Source organism: Monopterus albus, unplaced genomic scaffold, assembly GCF_001952655.1.
Source record: "Monopterus albus unplaced genomic scaffold, M_albus_1.0 scaffold16.1, whole genome shotgun sequence".
NCBI classification, from domain to species: domain Eukaryota; kingdom Metazoa; phylum Chordata; class Actinopteri; order Synbranchiformes; family Synbranchidae; genus Monopterus; species Monopterus albus.
The window spans coordinates 3817134-3836090 of NW_018127896.1; the positions used below are offsets into that span (position 1 = coordinate 3817134).

The following is an 18957-nucleotide window of genomic DNA, read 5'->3' on the forward strand; positions in this document are numbered from 1 at the left end:
AAGAGTGTTGCTGGGATAGATAAATGAGAACATGGCTGTTGGCTATTATACCATGCTCTAATTATTCATGTGGCCTTGCTCCATTAGGAGGGATGCCTGTAAAGATTGCTGCTTTTAGTTTTGGGTGTATTCTGATATAGGCCAGAAGTCTAAATGAGTCTCCTTTGAGTCAAAATCTATGTGTTCCACTGCACGTATAGTTGAAAAAATTGAATAAAGCAACAAATTCCAATAATGTTCATGATTCTGCTTCTCTGCTCTGAGTGGAAAGCAGTGCACTACAGGGCTAAAAGTGGAAACAAAGCAGTAAGGGCTGGGTTTTGAGTTAGGACTTTAATGCTGTATTAACTGTTAAGTCACCATGCTGCACTATCAGCCTTTTCACACTAATCAACACATTTTTAAAACTCCAAACAGCTGGGTTCATGGGATGTGGGGTAAAATAATATACTCAATATGTGAAAAGTGAAAGAATTAACTGTTAAAAGTGTTAAATGCAAAAAGGCAAAGTTAACTAAAGACCTGCCATTTTACAGGGATTCTGCAATTTAAGACTTTTTAATAATAAACATTTTTATATAGCACTTTTAAAAAACAAAGTTACAAAGTGCATTACACTAAAAACAATAGTAAATACAATAAAAGCTCAAATAAAATAAAAACACAAATAGCAGTTTAAGAAAAAGCCATATGATAAAAGTGAGTTTTAAGAAGAGATTTAAAAGAAGACACTGAGTTCACCTGCCTGTGATCCTCAGGCAGGGAGTTCCACAGCCGGGGTGCACAAACAGCAAAAGCCCTTTTAAATACTGCACAGTCAACTTCATCAAAGAATGATGGGAAATTAATGATAAGGCCTACAGCTATTATGGATAGCATGGTTTGTCAGTAATACCCAACTGTATACAATAATCATTCCTAGTAATAAAATTTATCAAAGAAGATGACCTGGGCCTATTTATAAATTAGTATGGACAAAGACCTAGGGCCTGAGTGTTTGTACGAGATCACTCTTGTAAACCACACCAAAGAGACCCAACATGACAGCAAGAAGAAAAAATGGGCAGAAAGGCATTCAAAACCATCCCAAACACAACTGCAAAGAGGCAAAAACCACCCATGAAATCACTCCAAAGACACAACACAACTGCACAGAGACAAACAGTAATTGTACAGTGCCTGTTGATAATGGTGTATAATGCACTCACATCCCATGATTATAAAGTGGTTCCAACTAGCTGTTAAAGCTGTATATGTAACCTATCTTGTATCCGGCTATAATGGGCCACCATCAGGCCTGCATGCATTAAGAGTGCACAGTGTTTTGAAAAGGGGCATTTTATGAATTATCCATGGAGACAAATGCATAGAAATTTGCTCTGTGAAGCCAACTGCTCCTCCTTCTCAGCGTAATGGTTTTCAAATGAGGTGTTGCTGCAGGCACATTTATTAGCAGGGAGACAAAGGAGGAGCTCACTGACACCCACACATGACATGGAAATGTGTTTGATAGTGGATCTGTGATGTACACTGACATATTTCTTGCATGGAAGTACTGTATGTCTTTTCACTAGAGCGTACTGTATAAATGTGTTACATATGTGTGTTGCAGCACACTGAGACCTGTAATTTGAAAGTACCCAGATGACCTGTATGTATGTGTGTTTATGCAGGAAATAACATCGGTGCTACCTATGGTTAAGCTCTGCTGTTAATGACAAGCGTAGTACTGTAACAGTCAGACAATTAAAAGCAACCTCCTGCTGTTTCATTTCTACTGCGGCAGGGAATCTGATGCTATTTTTAGATTATGGACACATAACCTCTCTCTGTCACACACACACACACACAGTCATCTTTGGATATGCATGTCAGAGTGGTTGCCTATGGATAATCTGCCCTCGGTCCAGCATTATTCTCCCTGTGGGAAGGCACTGGTATCGGACACAGTGCTCTAATCTATGATACAGTCACTCTTAATTCCTACAGCTATAGTAATTCGTGAGCATAAGCACCAAAATACTCTCATCCAAAGGTTACAATTCCTGTTGCTTAGACTCATTTGACTAAAAAAAATTTTTTTTTCCATCTTTTATGGCTTTTTCAGTTTTGTGTTATCCTGTCCTGAATTTTTAAACAGGGAAGGATCAGTGTTTACTGGTGGTTCAGAGTGATTGCCAACTGGAATTCATTGTTGGCCTATTTCCACTGCATTATTGCCAAAAACCTACAGGTCAAAACAAGGCTGCTCTTCATGATGCAGTGTTTCTCAAAACCCTACAGAGACAGAGACACCTCAGATTTCTCAGTAGGAATTAGTAAGCAAAAAGAATCACTATGAATGACAACACATCCAAGATAAACTTGCAGTATTTACAATTTCCTTAATGTGTTAATGATTTCTCCATGTCAAAATAAATACTCTTGTTTGGCCACTGAGTGTCACTATTCCCCTGTAGTTTGAGCCACATTTTGAGGGTTTCAATCTATTATTAAGTTTAAAGCTGAATTGCTGGCTACTAGTTGCTGGGCACATTAATGAGAGGTGTCCTCAGTTCATTTAATAATCTTGAGACTCAATACTGGCATTAAAACACTACTGAACCTCTATAACTAGCAACATACCTCAAATTAATGACACAAAAAACCAGATGGTGAAAAACGTCTGATGTACCTCATAGTGTAGAGCAAAGTGCCATCATCCTGCAGCCTCAGCAGCTTGTTGGGCGTGGTCATATTGTGAGCAATCGACTTCTTGCCATTAAGGAAGAAAGTGTCGGGGGTCCAGATGTTGCTGGCCAACAGGTTGTTTAGCGGCAGCTTCTCCATGGGCCCTTTGAAGCACAGACGCTCATCCTTCCAGCTCTGGCGGAAAAACACATCTATGGTGTATTCCTGAGAAAAAGAGCACAAAACACAGTTTGGTTCTGCTTGAAAAGATGAAAAACATTGCATATTCACAGCCAAAAATAATAGTGAGAGCCAACTTTTTGGACCCAGAAGCCTTGCAAGGTGATGTCATTACTGACTACTTTATTACTGACTAGTTTATAGCAAAGATGCCGACAGTGCTCTGAGAGTTCACTGCATTTTAAGAGATGCTTGTCTGTTTCAATTTGTTTGTTTGTCTGTTTGTTTCTACAATTCCGAGCATCACTTTCTGTGGTGTTTATTTAGCCAAAACAAAAGTACTGTATAGGGTGTCTGTTAATGTTTCTTGACTCTGTTACAGGATCATTTTCAGATTAGACTGATAAAATTAAAGTGTTTTACCACAAAATTCTTCCAAAATAGAGCTTTAAACATTTAGCACACTTCAAGGCCTATTTAGAGTTACAAAGAAAAGAAGTGCACTGAGGAAGACAAGCTAATTTAATGTCTTTATAGTCAATTACCATTTAGCTCAAACAATTTGTTTTCTAATACAGCAGTTCCTAGTTAATGTCTTCATAAATCCACTAAGACTTTACAGATATGGTGACCAAACACTGCAGTGTATAAATCCATCATAAATGTGTTCGTGTGTGAAATATCAACTAGCTTCAGACTCAGAAAAACAAACAAACAAGACCCAAACACAGTACTCCATCCCACAGAATAATGACTCTGCAGAACCACTCAAGACTCTTGCCACATTTCATTAATCAATCATGCCTCTCTGCCAATATCTTTTTCAAGTAAATTATACGGAAGTGGCGAGTTTGATCACTGCTGTGGTAAAGTGCGCCAGGGATATGGCAGGGTGTAAGAGAGGATTTAATAAAAGAAGAGAGCTAATGTATTTTTCTATCCATGTGGAACTTTCTTGTTGTACCATTTGGAACAAGTTGGAACGGACCAGCCACACTGCATTTAATCTGGAAAGTTTAAGTCATCCATTCTTTTCATTTACAAGGAGCCCAAAAACTGCCCTGTCTTCAACGACACAACTAGGACACAGAGGGCAGGAGCAGTCATACCAGAGTTGTGAAATGAAAATGCTGACAGATGTCTGGTGTGCTTTGGCGCCACTTTTGTGCCTGTTTGTCCATCTTAGCCAGTCTCTCTCTCTCTGTGTATCTCTGTTTGCAGTAGATGAACTCACCATCTCTGTGTCAGACACCGGGCCAAAGCTGGTGACAAAAATATCCGTTTGGATCTCTGTGACGTTCTCTGTTGAGAGAGCACAGTTGAGAATGTATGAGGTGTGGAAATCTCAAGGAAAGGCAATGAAAAGCCTTATTGTTTTAGCAAATGTTAATTTAACCAATACACTGCAAATATTTGTTCTTTTTTCTGGGATGATCTTCTCTGATACAGCTGCAAAAAATGTCTAAGAAACTGACACAGATTGTATTTTAACTGTTCTGTGGTGTTTTTCCTAAGGCTCAAACTATTATTCCATGATTTAAATGTTTTAGATTAATCAATAACTTGCTTAGCTTATAAAATTTTAGAAAATAATGATGTCTTCGCACCAACAGGCCAAGTTGGTATTGAATTTACAATCATATAAAAGAGAATATTTGGAGGTTTTTTGTTTGTTTGTTTTGCTGACTAAAGAGTTGCAGATTCATTTTCTCTCACTAAACTAATCGACTAATCAGTCCAACTCTGGTTTCAGAGGCTTTTACCGCTTCACAAGCATAACATTCTTGTAAAAAAAAAAAACAACTGGTTTCTTATAACTGTGGGGCTTAGAAATGATCCCATTTAAAGATAGTGAGAATTTCTTTGATCAATAAAACTAGTGTGGAGCATCAATACTGGCATTTAAAAATCCTCATTGTGTTTCCAGCTACAGAATAAACCCGCACTCTCTCAGTATTCTCTGCATTTCCATGATTTCTCTCATGATGCATCTCTTGTGAAGATGATGGGTAAAAAGAGTAGACCTTGTTTTTGTCATCTGTACTTGTAAAGCCAACAAAATCTCCTCTATGCATATAAATTTGGTCTGTGTGAGCTTGGATTGGTTGTGCTGTGGAGAGAAGCTTGGTGAATGCTGAATGAAGGCCTGAATGTTTTTCTGGTAAGTATTTATAGGCTCTCTTGTCAAGGGTAGCAACCGTTACCAGGATGTGAGAGCGGGCTTTTGCCATGACACATCAGGCATTCGGCATGAAAAAGCCTTGTTTCTTCCCATTATGGAACAAGTACTACACATAAAGTAGGGACCAGTGGTGTGAGAATGAAATAAGGAGCTGAATGCCACGCAATTAGAGAATGAGGTAGCGAAGGAGTCAGAGATGGCGAAAATGAAAAATTAAAAGCTTTCATTTCAATAGCCCCTTAGGAAAAAGGATCTCCATCTCTGAATGGCAATTTGTCGGCTCTCAAGGTTAACTCCTGTTGCCAGGTTGAGGAATGTGAATAAAACACCACACTACAAAGAATTCAAGCTGTGTTGTCGATGGCTTCATTGATTTACTTTCCCTCTACCATGGCAGCATACAAGAAAAGAGCACATGAATTCATGATCCTGCACAGAGGAACCACAGTATCTAAACAATAAGGTTTGTGTGCGTTCACCTTAGCTGACAGGGGAGCTGATTCCACACCAGCTCGCACTTTTTCTACCTCTGAATCTCCTAGCATTTCCCCCCAACAATCAATTCATGAAATCACAGCAGGGAATGGAGCCTCTCTTAGCACAGCTCAGGTTAGTGGGTTAGGTTAGCGCGCTGGGAGGCTCGACTGTGGCATTATGATATTAGAATGTAAAATTGCTGTCTCGTTTTCCAATAAGAAGGCTCTGAATGTCGCATCTGAAAATGCTAAAATGAGAAATAAAAAAATGTCCCCAGCAAACCTCCAAGCCCTGGCCGGAGTCTGTTATCATAACCATCAAGGAGCCCATCCAGGATTCTGGTGAACACCGTACTGTTGTCGTTGCCTCCCGACTCCTTTGGAGCCTCTGACGAGGACAGACAGAGGCTAGGAGAAGAGAGGGTAGAAAGGAAACACAGAAAAACATCCTACCATTAGTTCAACTGCATGATGTCAAACAGGACATGGTTATTGTGATTAATTAGCTTGCCGCATTCAGGACAGGCTTGTTGGGATTCATCATTGGACATAAGAACTGCTTACAACTACCACTACAATTAATTAATGCTTTGACATGTCACCAAATATACACAAACGAGTTCCACTTCTAAATATGACATAATGTCTTAATGATGAGCACATTCTTTGTGGCTAGAAAATGAGGAAAATTACACTCCACTTTTTGCTGAGTACACTGTGTTCATGCACAAGGATTACCCCAGAAAGAGACATGCACACAGGTTACAAACTGGATTTGAGCATGTGATCTAATAGCCATTGATCTACTCGGATGATAGCAGACTATTCCAATGATTTACTGACAGCATTGCCAAAGATCGTTCTTGCTCTTTCTGAGTGTAGGACAGCCACTTAAGCAGCAGTGTAGCAGAGTGCAGCTCGGATATGCAATCAATCACAGAGCGGAGCGGAGTTGGCAGGAATCCTTAGCAAAAAGAGTTTCATTTACTACGTTGCAGATGGAGCAGTAAAAAAAGATGTGACAATGCTGCTAACTGCAACTGAACATTAAAGTTGTGACTGAATATTATTAGATAAGGGGCAGCTTTAAGCCATTTTGCTTTTATAAGATTCCTCTTGACATCCTCAGCTTCAAAATATTTTCAACTGTTTTACATGTTAAGCTCTTAGTTTACCTATTTTGGCATCCACACAGGAGCAGGAGGGAGAGGATGAGCTTTGCCATGACTGAAATTCTGGTCACTTTGTTGTTTAGAGCTGTCACACACATCCACACACAGAAAAAGACAAGAAAAGAAAACGGCATCATTTAGACACTGCATAAGAATAATGGTGTTTGACTAAACTTATTGTCTAAAGGTGTAGGGATCCCCAGCTCACACAAAGAAACTACAGCTGCTTAAGGAGGCAGGCTATTACAGCAATCACTAAATCAAGCAACGGGACAATCTTTGCTCAGTGAGGTTGCAATCTGCTACTCTTTAACATGCTTCTCATTGTTCTCCTCACAAACACTACAAAGGCTTTGAAAACAAAAACAAAATGCATATAAACAGGGATTTTTTACAGTATGATCCCTACTATGTAAAGCTCCTACTGCACAACACATTATAATTCATACGCACCCCACACTCATCCACCATCACCTTTTTCCACTCTCTCAATCCCCCAAAACATGAAATTGAATCTCACACCTGTTCATATTTGCCATGCTGTATCTAATAATAAAAAGGGAAAGGGAGAAAAACGGGGTTTACCTGAATGCAGATCCATCACCACTAAGGTTTATTGTTTTTTTGTTTTTTTTTAAGCCTGGAGGATGGGGTCTTCTATCGGTGGTGCTGAAGCTGGGCGATCATCTGATCTTTGTGCATGTCGGTTGTTTCCCCTCCTTCTTGTGAGCTCTCGTGTTTCTCCTCTCTCTCTCCCCCCCCTCTCTGTCTGTCTCTCTCAATCAGTGGTTGTAGTAGTCTGTCTGGTCTCCTCCTATAGGCTACACCGTCTTCCTTGTTCAGCCTCTGCTGCACCGCGTCTCCTGCATCGCCTCCAGAGATGTTGCAGCAGCATCAGTATCACACGGGCTGATTCTTGGTCTTGTCCGTTACCCTCGGAGGAGACTTTATTCACGCCACATTATACCTCCACATTTCTTTTATTTTGATTGATTTGTATTCCGCCCACTGCCGGTGCCAGAGAATAAAGTACTGCAACATAAGGTTAATCAGATTATAATAGGTGCTCTCCATCAGTGGGTTTGGGAGGAGTCAGATGTGAACGAAATCAGTTGTGGGATTTTGCCGAATTCTATGTATATCGAGATTTTAATGAAGCAGATCAAGGAGAACAGCTCCCAAACTTTTTGTCAACCCTACCACTGTCAGATAACAGGACATGTTCATTTGTTCAACCTTTTATTCCAACCATTTCGCGTGATTCTTAAGATTAACGTTATGTTTATTCACGACCTGTATGTAACTTTATACTGTTACTTCATTTATCCGCGACATTTAGCTTTGTTTCATCCATTTATCCGTGACTTTACCTATATTTCCCCTGTATGTATATTTTATCCAATTGCTTTTAGCTTAACTTTTCCAGCCGTTAGCTAACAATTGCGACAATTTAGCCGATGAGCTACATGTAGCTCTTTCAACTAGTACTTTTAGCCAACTAGCCTATTTCAACTTTATCAGTTTTGCCAACAGTTAGCAATACGTTTTACTGCCTCTTGCCGCAGGGCTAAAGTTGTTTATCTGTTAGGTTAAGCGGCTATTTCAAGCATTTATCTATTACTTTTATCTAGCAGTTTATTCTGAATATGTCATGCAATTTGAACTATTTATGCATTAGCCTAGATTTAGCTGTTTAGGCTACATTTAGCTAACTAAACACTTAATTCATTACGTTTACGGAAATAGTCTAGTTACATCGGTTTAAACGTATAGGCTAGCTTGCTAAGTTTTACGCACTCTCTTATTTAGCTTTTATATTACACTTTTTCAAATTAGCTGAGATAACCTTACTGAAGTAGCTGCATGTCTGGCTGGAAATCACTGCCGTATAGGCGAAGTTGCAGAAATAATACTGGACTGGACAGACAGCCAAAACAAGCTCAAATATCAGATAGAAAAAAGCAGCGCTGCTGGTTGATTTTTACGTTCTCACGGAGAAAAAAGACTTCATCTTCCTGTTAAATAGGACTATGTACTGTAACATTATGTTGAGCTGGATGTCTGCTACTGATTTAACGACTAATTTAGCCTATAGACATGTGAAATAGCACACCACTTAAGACACAGCATTTATATGGAAGTCAGTTCGATATTTTTCATTTTCATATACATTTGCATACTGTAGGCACCATCTATAAAGTCTCATCCCATATCATTCTGGCGGTTGCCATAAGAGGGTAGCCGAGTTCCATGTTCTGCAGACGGTAATAAGTGTCTAACACCATCCTCCACTCTTCTGAATCCTTCTGGAGATGTAGTCTGTGGACAGGAGATGCAGCCGATCCCGCAGCACACCCGGTGCACCTGACGTTGATGGCCAGTTGGATGGTGTGTGAGAGAAGCAAAGGGAAAACATGCACAGATGTGTACAGATGTGTACAGATGAGAGGGTGGGGGTGATGGGGGTCTCCCAGAGGAAATCGAGTGGCTTTGAATCTTTGCCCAGCTGTTTTAGATCCCTGCTTTATTGTAGAATCTAGGAATCAAATAACCCTGAACAACAAACTACGGAGGGTTAAATAAACACAAATTCACCTCTGACATTTACATTCAAAGTCTTGCAAATCTTTTCTTGTATATCAATATTTGATAACATTTGTTTGTGAATGTTAATTGTTTTGTTAGACTGTTTTGAAGTTTAATGTTTTAATTGGATAAAATCTTAAATAGTTTATGATGTCACCGCCCTTTTCTTTCAGGAATGCTGTTAACGGAAACAAGTTCATCGCCATCTATGACACGAGGTAAGCATTGTCACAAGAGCACGTGATCCATCAACCAGGTCCTCCAACTGCCTGGGTGTCGCGCGCGCACGGTCACGCGGTCCCAATTAACTATATTAGCCTATTTTTGACTTCAAATTTTCTTCAACCTAATTATTGTGGGTAGAGCCCTGCATTTTAGATAGTGTAGAGAACCCATTATAGACGATTAACATGCTAATCAATTACAAGCATCGATTAACGCTTCATGCGGCCCCTGTCACCACTCGATATTGTTCTGCTCCTGCCATTTTTATCTGAAATACAGTGAAAGAAGATTGGAGTTTTCATGAAGAGCACTGTAAAAAATGTCCATTTTAGTAAGGCAGGCTGATGTAGGTTGTATTTCTTAGTGGGTGAATTAATTTGCTTGTGTTCGATTTTAAATAATTTACCCCTTTTCAGGATATTTCTGCCATTAAGAAAATTTTCGGTTGAATTACTTGACTAAAGATGCAATTATTTACAGTAGGCCCTAAATTAAAACAAAAATAGGCCTACTGTCTTGAAATAATACATTGTGTCCTACCCTGAAGTTAAATTATCCTAGTTTATGGGCTGAGTTGCACTGTGGGAATTGTAGGACCCTGTGTTTTAGGGCTTTGATGCTTAATATAAGGACCAACAGTCCTATATGCTGGTTCTGGTTTAACCTCTCTATTGGCTCCCACAATTTACTAAGTGTGCACTACTAAAATCGCTAGTGGTCCTTCACCTTAACACATCCTACTAATTTATCAGCTCTGAAGATAAAGAACTTATTAGTAATTTAAGAACGGTCCAAATAAATTAGTTTGGGGATACATAGAAGAGGCTATGAATGCGGTTAATATATTAACCGCATTCATATCTTTAAAAAATGAGAAAAATCCTAATCCTGAACATAGAAGGCAGAACTGCAGCTACTGGTGGGTATTTTTACAGTGTTAGTGTTGGGCTTCGTCTCTCATTTCAACAAGCTGAGTGCCTTCACCGCCACCATCAGCAGCATCCCCGCACACCCTCTTCATCAATATGCGCTTCAGCTCCTGAATGTAAAAGCCTCTTGCAGTCGGAGACGGCAAAGAAGAGCGGAGCCACTCTTGGTGCCAGGGAAGCGATGCCATCCTGTATTTCATGTCCCACTTCACCCACAAACACTGCTGGCCTTTTCCACACCGTCACTTCACTTTCTCCTTTTGAGAAATCATTGGATTTCCTCTGATTTGAAGACCGTCTGTAACCGTGTGTTGACCGGGATCTCTTTGCTGCTCTTAGCTAATCAACGTTAAACAGCAGGAAAGGGTGATGTTTGCTTTGCTTAGGGTTCGCAAATTTCGCATCTTGTCCGCACTGGTTGTCGGTTCCATTGTGTGTTGCGCGAGAAGGTGAGTGTTTTTATCATCATGAGAAGTCAAGGTTATTGCCCGGGCTGATTGGTGCACGGGTCAAGGTGATGTCTCCCTCTTGTCGTTGCTGTCATTTCAGCGTCAATGAACCGGGCAACATGTCTTTTGTGAAGCAGACGGTGGATAAACTACTGAAGGGATATGATATCCGACTGAGGCCGGACTTTGGAGGTATGTGCTGAATTTTCCCCAAATTTGATTCTCATTCATGCCCTAGGCAGGCAGCTTTATGTTTGGCGCCATTCACAGTGTTGTGGTCAGGTGTAGAGGTGTAGTCCTATATACATATTCTGCTGTTTAACCTCTTCCAGGGGACCCTGTTGAAGTTGAGATGACCATCGACGTGGCTAGTATAGACATGGTGTCAGAAGTCAACATGGTGAGTGAATTTATATCATAAAAGGCTGTTTTTCTGGTGTTTACATAATGCACGCATTCCTGTCTTTTTCTCAGTGCTGATATAAAAATGTATATTGGCACTCATACAGCATGAGGTCTTAGCTGCTGATGTAAATCCAGTTTTTCCTCTGAAGCCATTATGTGGTGCTGAGATGGATGGGCTGGGTTTCCTGTAAGCAATAAAGCATCTTTATCTCACACCCTGCTGGCACAGTGTTACTTTACATACACAGAACTCTTAGCCTGGGTGTAAAAATTTCACACAGTATAGCTCCTCGGTCCTGTTTGCAACCATGCTGAACCTCAGACAGCAGCATCAAGTTGCTTAGAGGATAGAATAAAGCTGCAACAGTGGTTTTACAATCAATATAGTCTACAAACAGTACACAAACCCTACACAGACTATGGAAAACATGCTCTGCTAACCACCACTCCCCATTTAAATCTTTTTACTCTTTGAAATCGACAGTGAGATGAAACATTAGCTCTCTCTTTGTTAACACAGTTAACAGTGTTTTAGGACTGTCCTCCCAGGAGGTCCTCAGAACAGACAGCTATCAGGGAGCTATGATTGGATTTGCTCATTTGAGAGCCGGATGCTGTTTGCCCCATGTTGACACGTGTACCCACATGCAGGAATGTCACCTCAAGCTATTGTATCTTAAAATATCAGCCCGCAGTGACCCAAATTGCACCAGAAACAAGTGACACATTGGCTGAACTTTCAGTTCTTTTGCACAAGAACAGGATTTTAAGACTCCAGCACTAGATTGAATGGTGGACATTGTTCATAATAGGTGGGTTGCAAACATAACTATTATGATATGTGAAACTCGGATGGAGGGCAGGAAGCGAAAAACAGAATGAAGAGATGGAGTAAAGTTTATATTGTGCTAGTTTAAACAATATTAGGAGAAAAGGTATTATCAGAAAATCACAGCATATGTGGGATGTGAGCGACTTTTCCACAGAACTGAATGAGAAAGATCTGAGCAGGGGAAAACACTTCAACGCCCCTCTTATGAACAAATACTTCTGGTACTCGATAGAATCTTTGTCGGTGTGATTGATTTTTAGCAATCGTAAATGACACCAGCTGTAAGCATTTTGACAGCTCGTAATAGTACTGCCTATGTAGAAAATCACTGCCTGCTCTCCAGCTGCAGTTCGTGCTACAGCAACACAGTGATGTGACATCATATGCAACCCACCTATTGGTTTAGCTCCAGGCTTCGAAACCCATAAGCCGAAATAACTGTTTCCATATCAACACCTCTACTCCAACACGTTTCATGGGCCATCATCTTCTAGGTGTAACCATTAGGACTTGCTGAGGCCATGTGCTTTTATAACAGTACAGTTATGAGGAGTCAGGTCAGGTGAGTTTATACACCCAAACATCATTAGTCTACAAAACCTTATGCCACACATTTAATTTTGGATCCTTATTGACCAGATCTCTGACAGAGAGAAAAGGCGAGATTTTTACTGCACTGTATTAGAAAATGATCATTATCTGGTCAGAGGTGTGGGTGTGTGCCTGGGTGTTCAATACTAATGACTCGATTAAGTGCCTCCTCGCTTTGAAAACTGGCTTTTCAGGCAACGCTCTGTCCTCTAACATTTCAGGATGCTCCCAAAGCAGCCCTGTTTCCTGTGAATCATATTTACTTACATTTTTAGGGAAAAAGTATTTGTTTAGTGGCAACATTTTTATGAATGAAGTAGATCATAGGCAGTGACCTCAGAGACAAGAGGTAAATCCCCATTCCCCTTATTGCATCCACCCCTCCCTCACTTGGATCTTTTCTTTACTTTCCCACAATCCTTATGTGAAGCGCAACTCACACACTGATTTCCAATAAAGGGACGCGTCATTCCGCACAGAATGCACTCCTATAGCTCCTCCAGGCAGCCTCTTCACTTCTCAGTCCTCACTCCTCAGAGCAGAAATAAGAATTTTGGGATGTCCTTCATTGGACCGGAACAACTTCCGGGTCAAGCGAGGATCGAGAAATGATAAAATAAGGGACCTGGGATTCACCTAAGGGTTCACATCCTGCGTCCTCTGTCTTTCTATTGTTGAGTAAGAATATGACCAAATATGACCAAGTCCAAGACCAAGTAGATTCCCAGTTGCTGTTTTTTTTGTCTTCATTTATAATAAATTAATAATCTGGGGAGATTTTTAAAACAAGCACATTCAGGGCCACAATTAACAAGAACTTTCATTCTTGATTACTTTCTAGATTAATCAATGAATCATTTTGTTGACCTGAACGTCCCTCGGGATCAATAAAGTATCTACCTGTCTGTCTGTTCCTATGTATTCTGTCATCTTTGTTGTTCTTTTCATATTATAAGTGTTATGTGCTAGCTTTTATGTTATGTTTTATGATGCAGTTCTTGGCCTGAACATTAATTGATAATGAAAATACTCATTATTGGCAATAATCATTTAATTCTAATTCTAACCAATTAAGATGTCAATCATGTTTTAGTTAGATAGATGGATAACCTTTATTGTCATTGTACAGAATACAATGAAATTACACTGCAACTCCCAATATATAATAGAATAAAGTAATAAAATAGAATAATGTCAGTAAATACAAATGTTCCAAAAACTACCTTAAAACCACAAACCATCCCAATAAATAGCATAACATCCATCCATCCATCCAACCATTATCTATACCTCTTATTCTTGAATAGGGTCAAGGGGGGGCTGGAGTCAATCCCAGCTGACACTGGGCGATAGGCGGGGTCCACCCTGGACACGTCGCCAGTTTATCACAGGGCTGACATGTAGACAAACAACCACACACACCCACACTCACTCTTAGGGGCAATTTAGAGTCACCAGTCAACCTAAGCTGCATGTCTTTGGACTGTGGGAGGAAGCTGGAGTACCCGGAGAGAACCCACGCAAGCACAGGGAGAACATGCAGACTCTGCACAGAAAGGTCCCGGGTTGGCTGGGGCTCAAACTGAGAACCTTCTTGCTGTGAGGCAACAGAGCTAACCACCACACCACTGTGCTGCCCAAATAGCATAATAATAAGCTCTAAAAGTGCCATCAGTAGCTGTAAGTAAAAGTTCAGTGCATCCAGGCCTATAATAATATACCCATATATCTTCATGTATACACATCTAACATGCTACAAAAAGAGACAGGAAATGCTTAAATACATTGTCAGTGTTTTGCAGACACATTTCCTTTAATATAAAATAATTCAGGTGACATTATGTTTTTCTGAAAATGCACTTGCTGTCGTATATAAACTTTGACTGTAGGTTTCCGTTGCACTATAACGGGACCAAACTTAGTTGTGTCCAAATAAATCCAACAAACTTTATCTTGAATTTCATATAAAATCACAGGATATCACATGCCCTTGGTTTGTAGTATCACTGCTTTCATGCAGTGATACAGAGTGAAAAAGCAGAGATACTACAACCCTACGACACCTGTCGTTCTAGCTGATTCTTTATGATCCATGTTGAAAGCTTTGTTTGCAAACTGCTCAGCTGCCAAAATTAACTTGCAAGTCAACATGGGTAATGCTGCACAGAGCAGATAAAGGCAGCTGATCAACCGGGGAGTCAGACAGCTTAGATCACATGTAAAGCGCTAATTAATTACGTCTATTGCTCATCACCACCAATGCACTCAGGGACTGCACGTGTGCATCTGTACTTGTTAGATGGACAATTCATGGCTGCTATCCAGTGTTGAAGCCAGAACAAGACTGGTCAAGCTTTTTGTTATTTTTGCACCAGCATTTGACATTTGGCGGGCGCTTTTCATCCAATACCGTCTGCACTTGTAGCAAGGGGGTTGCTCCAGAGGGAAATGGATAATGAATGCCTTTTGTCCTGACAGTGACAGTGCTTTGCTTTATCCATTCAGCAACACTAAACAGCACAGCCCCGATAAATGCTGCTGTCTGCTTCTTTTGTGAAGAAGAATGTTTGCAAGCAGTTAGCCTCCATTTTGCATCAATTTCAATAAAATTTCAGCACCTAAATCTGCTTCACTAGCCTAGAGCAACTACCCACAGGCCTAATTGGGAAACTAGTCTTAAAAGATGAGGATTTATTGAGACAAGTCCTGCTTGCTAAGCATAAATGAAACTGGGCTTGTACTGCCAATTTACCTCCATAGATTTTCAGGTGTTTAAGGTCATGCTTGTAACAACTAATGTAGTCGTGCTACCAGCCTCAAGCAGAGATGAGGAACAAGCTATAGTGACTTCATTAGAACTCCCCAACATACTTTTTGCTTTATAAAAACTGAAATATAAAATTCAGCTCTACCCTATGTATTCCCCTGACTCCTATGCATACATTCACTTTGGTTTCATTTGATGCGTAGTGGGAGTTCATTTCATCACCCCATGCAAGAGTCAGAGGTCATCGTTGCAGCACTCAAAGCCCTAAAGCGCTAATTTTACCAGACATAACTCTTGAGCAGAACAAGAAACTTAGAAATAAAGGGGAAAGGAGAGCTCTAAGATCTAAAGATTTATTGAGTGGTTGAGCAAAACAGAAAAGATCAGGAGAGAGGCAGAGAGAGTAGGTGGTAGCTGATTGAAATACCCCACAAGCTCCTGAGACACAAAGTGAATATCACATCTGGCTCATCCAAGAATCCACCTGGCAAGGCAGGTCAACCATGTCAGTTTCTGCTACTCTGGCTCCTTCATGGAGTGCAAGCTCCTGCACTAGCAGATGCTAAAGTGTCAGAGAAAGGCAAGCTAATGACCTCCGAGGTTTGTATATGCTATGCTGAGGGCCTACGCTGATGATAAGCACATACTAGTACAAGATCAGCGCAAGGCAACATATATTACTTGCTTATCAAGAAACTACTTCACGATGACTTGACCTCAAAACATGCTTTGGAGAGAGAAAGGAGGATGAAGGGTTTTAAAAGTTTTTTTAATTCTAAAATTGCTTTGGAGGAGGAAATGAATATAGTGTTTGCCTTCATTTAAAATGTTCTGAATTACTGTTATTAAGAAAGTTTAAACTAACCAAAGTAAGGGCACCGGGTGTAGGTGTGTTTTCATGATCACATCTGTCTCCTGCAGAAATGTACAAACAGGCATGATCCTCTGTTGCAGTAAGAGCTATCAAGGCCTTTATCACAGCCCATTACCTGTGCCTCATGAAAGTCATCATAATTTGGGGGAATTAAATCATGGCACAATGAAGGCAGAGCTCCTCGCATGGGCAAATGGCCGAAGCGTGCACTGTGAATGTAGCTGCAGTAACAGGCTGAACAGGCTAGTCATTCATACACCCACGGCTGCATGTGGGTGTCAGAAAGAGAAAAAAAATCTGTCATTATGGAGAGGTGCAAAGATCTTTCTCTCTCTCCATCTCTCGTTCTCCAAATGTTCCTGCTGCCTGGTTTGTTTTTTAGATGTTAGCACCAGTAACACAACAAGTAGCTTTCCTTTGTTTTTAATGTCTCAGCTCATTTAAATGTATGGATCCATGGAACTGTTTGCTGAAAGACCTCAGAATGAGTTTATCTTGCACATGCACCATCACCCTACTCATCTGATATAGGTCTCCTATCTATACAAAAAGAAACTGTCTTTTCTCGATCCTGTGCATGTGACTTAATGCGCCTATATGTCTTTTATCTGGCATCCGGCTTCCTGCTTGATGGAATGTAATTGGCCTCAGGAGAGAGCATGCTGAAGGATGAAGTGATGATCACTGAGATTTAGAATGAGCAGAGCGGGCACTTCCTGGTTTGCGCTGCAACCCACTGAGAGGGTGTGTGATTTGAGGGGAAGCTTTCTTTCTACTGATCCTAACTATAGTCCCTTCATGATAAAAACCCCATGCTGAGTTACATACACCTTTAACACACTGCTTGTATTGGCCTTGGGAATTTAAAATTGATGGGCGTTGGCCTTATTTCCTTTCTCTGTGCCACTCAAGAAGTTATGTTGCAGCTAATAAAAAGGGGCAGGTAAACTGTTAACTGGATTTATGATGTGGAATACTGCAAAGGTCACAAATCAACCAGTCTGATTCTACTTACTGTAAATGTAAGAGGGAGAGGAAAGAAGTGAAACAGGAGCACTGCACAAATGGGTTTTTAATCTATTTGTCAACTAAACCATTCAGGAAAAATGGATGTTTGTACTATACTTTTTTAAAGCATTTAAAGCTTTTATCACAGAGTTACCAGCAGAGAGATGACAGATAATAGGATTGTGAGAAGGAGACACTTTTCAAAAGCAGTTTTAAAAAATGTTTTGTATTGTGTTAGTGAAACAAAATCTTTAAGAATATATTTAGTACACCAATAACTAAAGACAAAAAAAGTGATGGTATACAGAACCATGTACTGAGTCGCAGCGGCTCTGTTCTTATAACAGAGCAATGTTCTGTTTATATATTTGCCAATGTTCCATGTCTTTCTCTCCATCTTTTCTTGTTATGAGGTAATATAAAATATTAGACAGTGAGGAAATGATCCTATATATTGAAGGCCAACAGTGTTGTTTAGAAGGACGAGGAGAGGAACCTGTTGAGGGATTCCCCCGCAGTGTGTTGATATACTCTAAACCCCCTCGGGGCTGTCCTGGGGAAGTGCCCCGATATTACAGTACACTGAAGTGACTGAAATTTCTTTGGTTCATATGTAGTACACAGTGATCGCATACCATATCATCATTTTTCTGTCTCTCACACCAAACTGTAAAGTTAAACTGGAGAATTTATTTATTATTGCCCTTAAGCGGATGTGTGAGTTGTGTGTCACATGTAATGATGATGATGATACTTTCTTTCTGAGGTTTTTAAGGCCTTTCCTGTCCACTCCTGTTGGGACAGTGATGGGCTAGGGACAGGGAACATACAATATGCTATGGGACAAACAATGTTAAGATATTTCCTAGATGCTGGTGGTAACACGACATTGCAGTCAGTATGCTAGCACTGCACAGAGAGGGATTAAATTGAATATAGGTCAGTTCACAGCCAAAAGTCTGCTCATCTGAATTCTCACCTACCCTGAATAAAAGTGATTATCCTGTTGTGTTAGGATGGCTCGAACACGGAAGTGAGCGAGTCACAAAAATTGACGGACCCAGGTGTTTGACTTCGATGCAAGCAGTGCAAGTTTATTTACAGTGTACAACAAGTGACCAAGAAATGAACAGACGAGTAACACTGGGACCGGGTGTCGAGCTTCGGATGGGAACACAGTCAGTGGTGGAGATGATGAGAAGAGGACCGGGCTGCAGACACTGGGACTCACTCCTGGACTGGTCGAGTTGGATGGTACTGAAGAGGAACAGAAATTGTACATACGGTAAGTACTAGACTGTGCATCGACTTGCAGGGTGGTGATGAAGCAGAGCGGAGGAGGTCCATGGTCCAAAGGAGCGACTGAATCATCGGGAGAGAAGGAGACAAAATAACGAACACAGAGCAGAAGGAACTGCTAGAAAGAACTGGCAGGGGAGTGAACGAAGTGCAGGGGCTAAATGGGCAGAAACTAATCAGGTGCAGCTGGTGGTAATCCGGGGGTAAGAAGCAGGTGTAAGGGATAACATAATCAGGGTAAGGGAGTGAAAACAGAGCGAGGGGAGTGAGAAAGTAGGTGCAGCCGGGCAAACCTGACAGGACCCCCCCCCC

At 40.7% G+C, this 18957-nt stretch overlaps 2 protein-coding genes across 4 annotated transcripts in view; one reads left to right on the top strand and one right to left on the bottom strand.

Annotated features, from left to right (window-relative positions):
* LOC109955763 (gamma-aminobutyric acid receptor subunit alpha-5-like) overlaps positions 1-8617 on the bottom strand; it is a 20410-nt gene extending 11793 nt beyond the window's left edge. The window contains exons 1-6 of one of the 2 annotated variants that reach the window (XM_020592211.1): positions 8532-8617; positions 7266-7712; positions 6684-6765; positions 5792-5916; positions 4085-4152; positions 2675-2895 (exon numbers count right to left, since the gene is read on the bottom strand). In XM_020592211.1, coding sequence (XP_020447867.1) covers positions 2675-2895; positions 4085-4152; positions 5792-5916; positions 6684-6765; positions 7266-7281 — 512 coding nt within the window. In that variant the 5' untranslated portion in view covers positions 7282-7712; positions 8532-8617. The remainder of the gene's footprint in view (positions 1-2674; positions 2896-4084; positions 4153-5791; positions 5917-6683; positions 6766-7265; positions 7713-8531) is intronic. The other variant, XM_020592212.1, reaches the window with a different exon arrangement.
* A 1653-nt stretch (positions 8618-10270) lies between these two features.
* Positions 10271-18957, top strand: part of LOC109955730 (gamma-aminobutyric acid receptor subunit beta-3-like) — a 31736-nt gene continuing 23049 nt past the window's right edge. The window contains exons 1-3 of one of the 2 annotated variants that reach the window (XM_020592144.1): positions 10271-10869; positions 10970-11061; positions 11202-11269. In XM_020592144.1, the coding sequence (XP_020447800.1) occupies positions 10790-10869; positions 10970-11061; positions 11202-11269 (240 nt within the window). In that variant the 5' untranslated portion in view covers positions 10271-10789. The remainder of the gene's footprint in view (positions 10870-10969; positions 11062-11201; positions 11270-18957) is intronic. The other variant, XM_020592145.1, reaches the window with a different exon arrangement.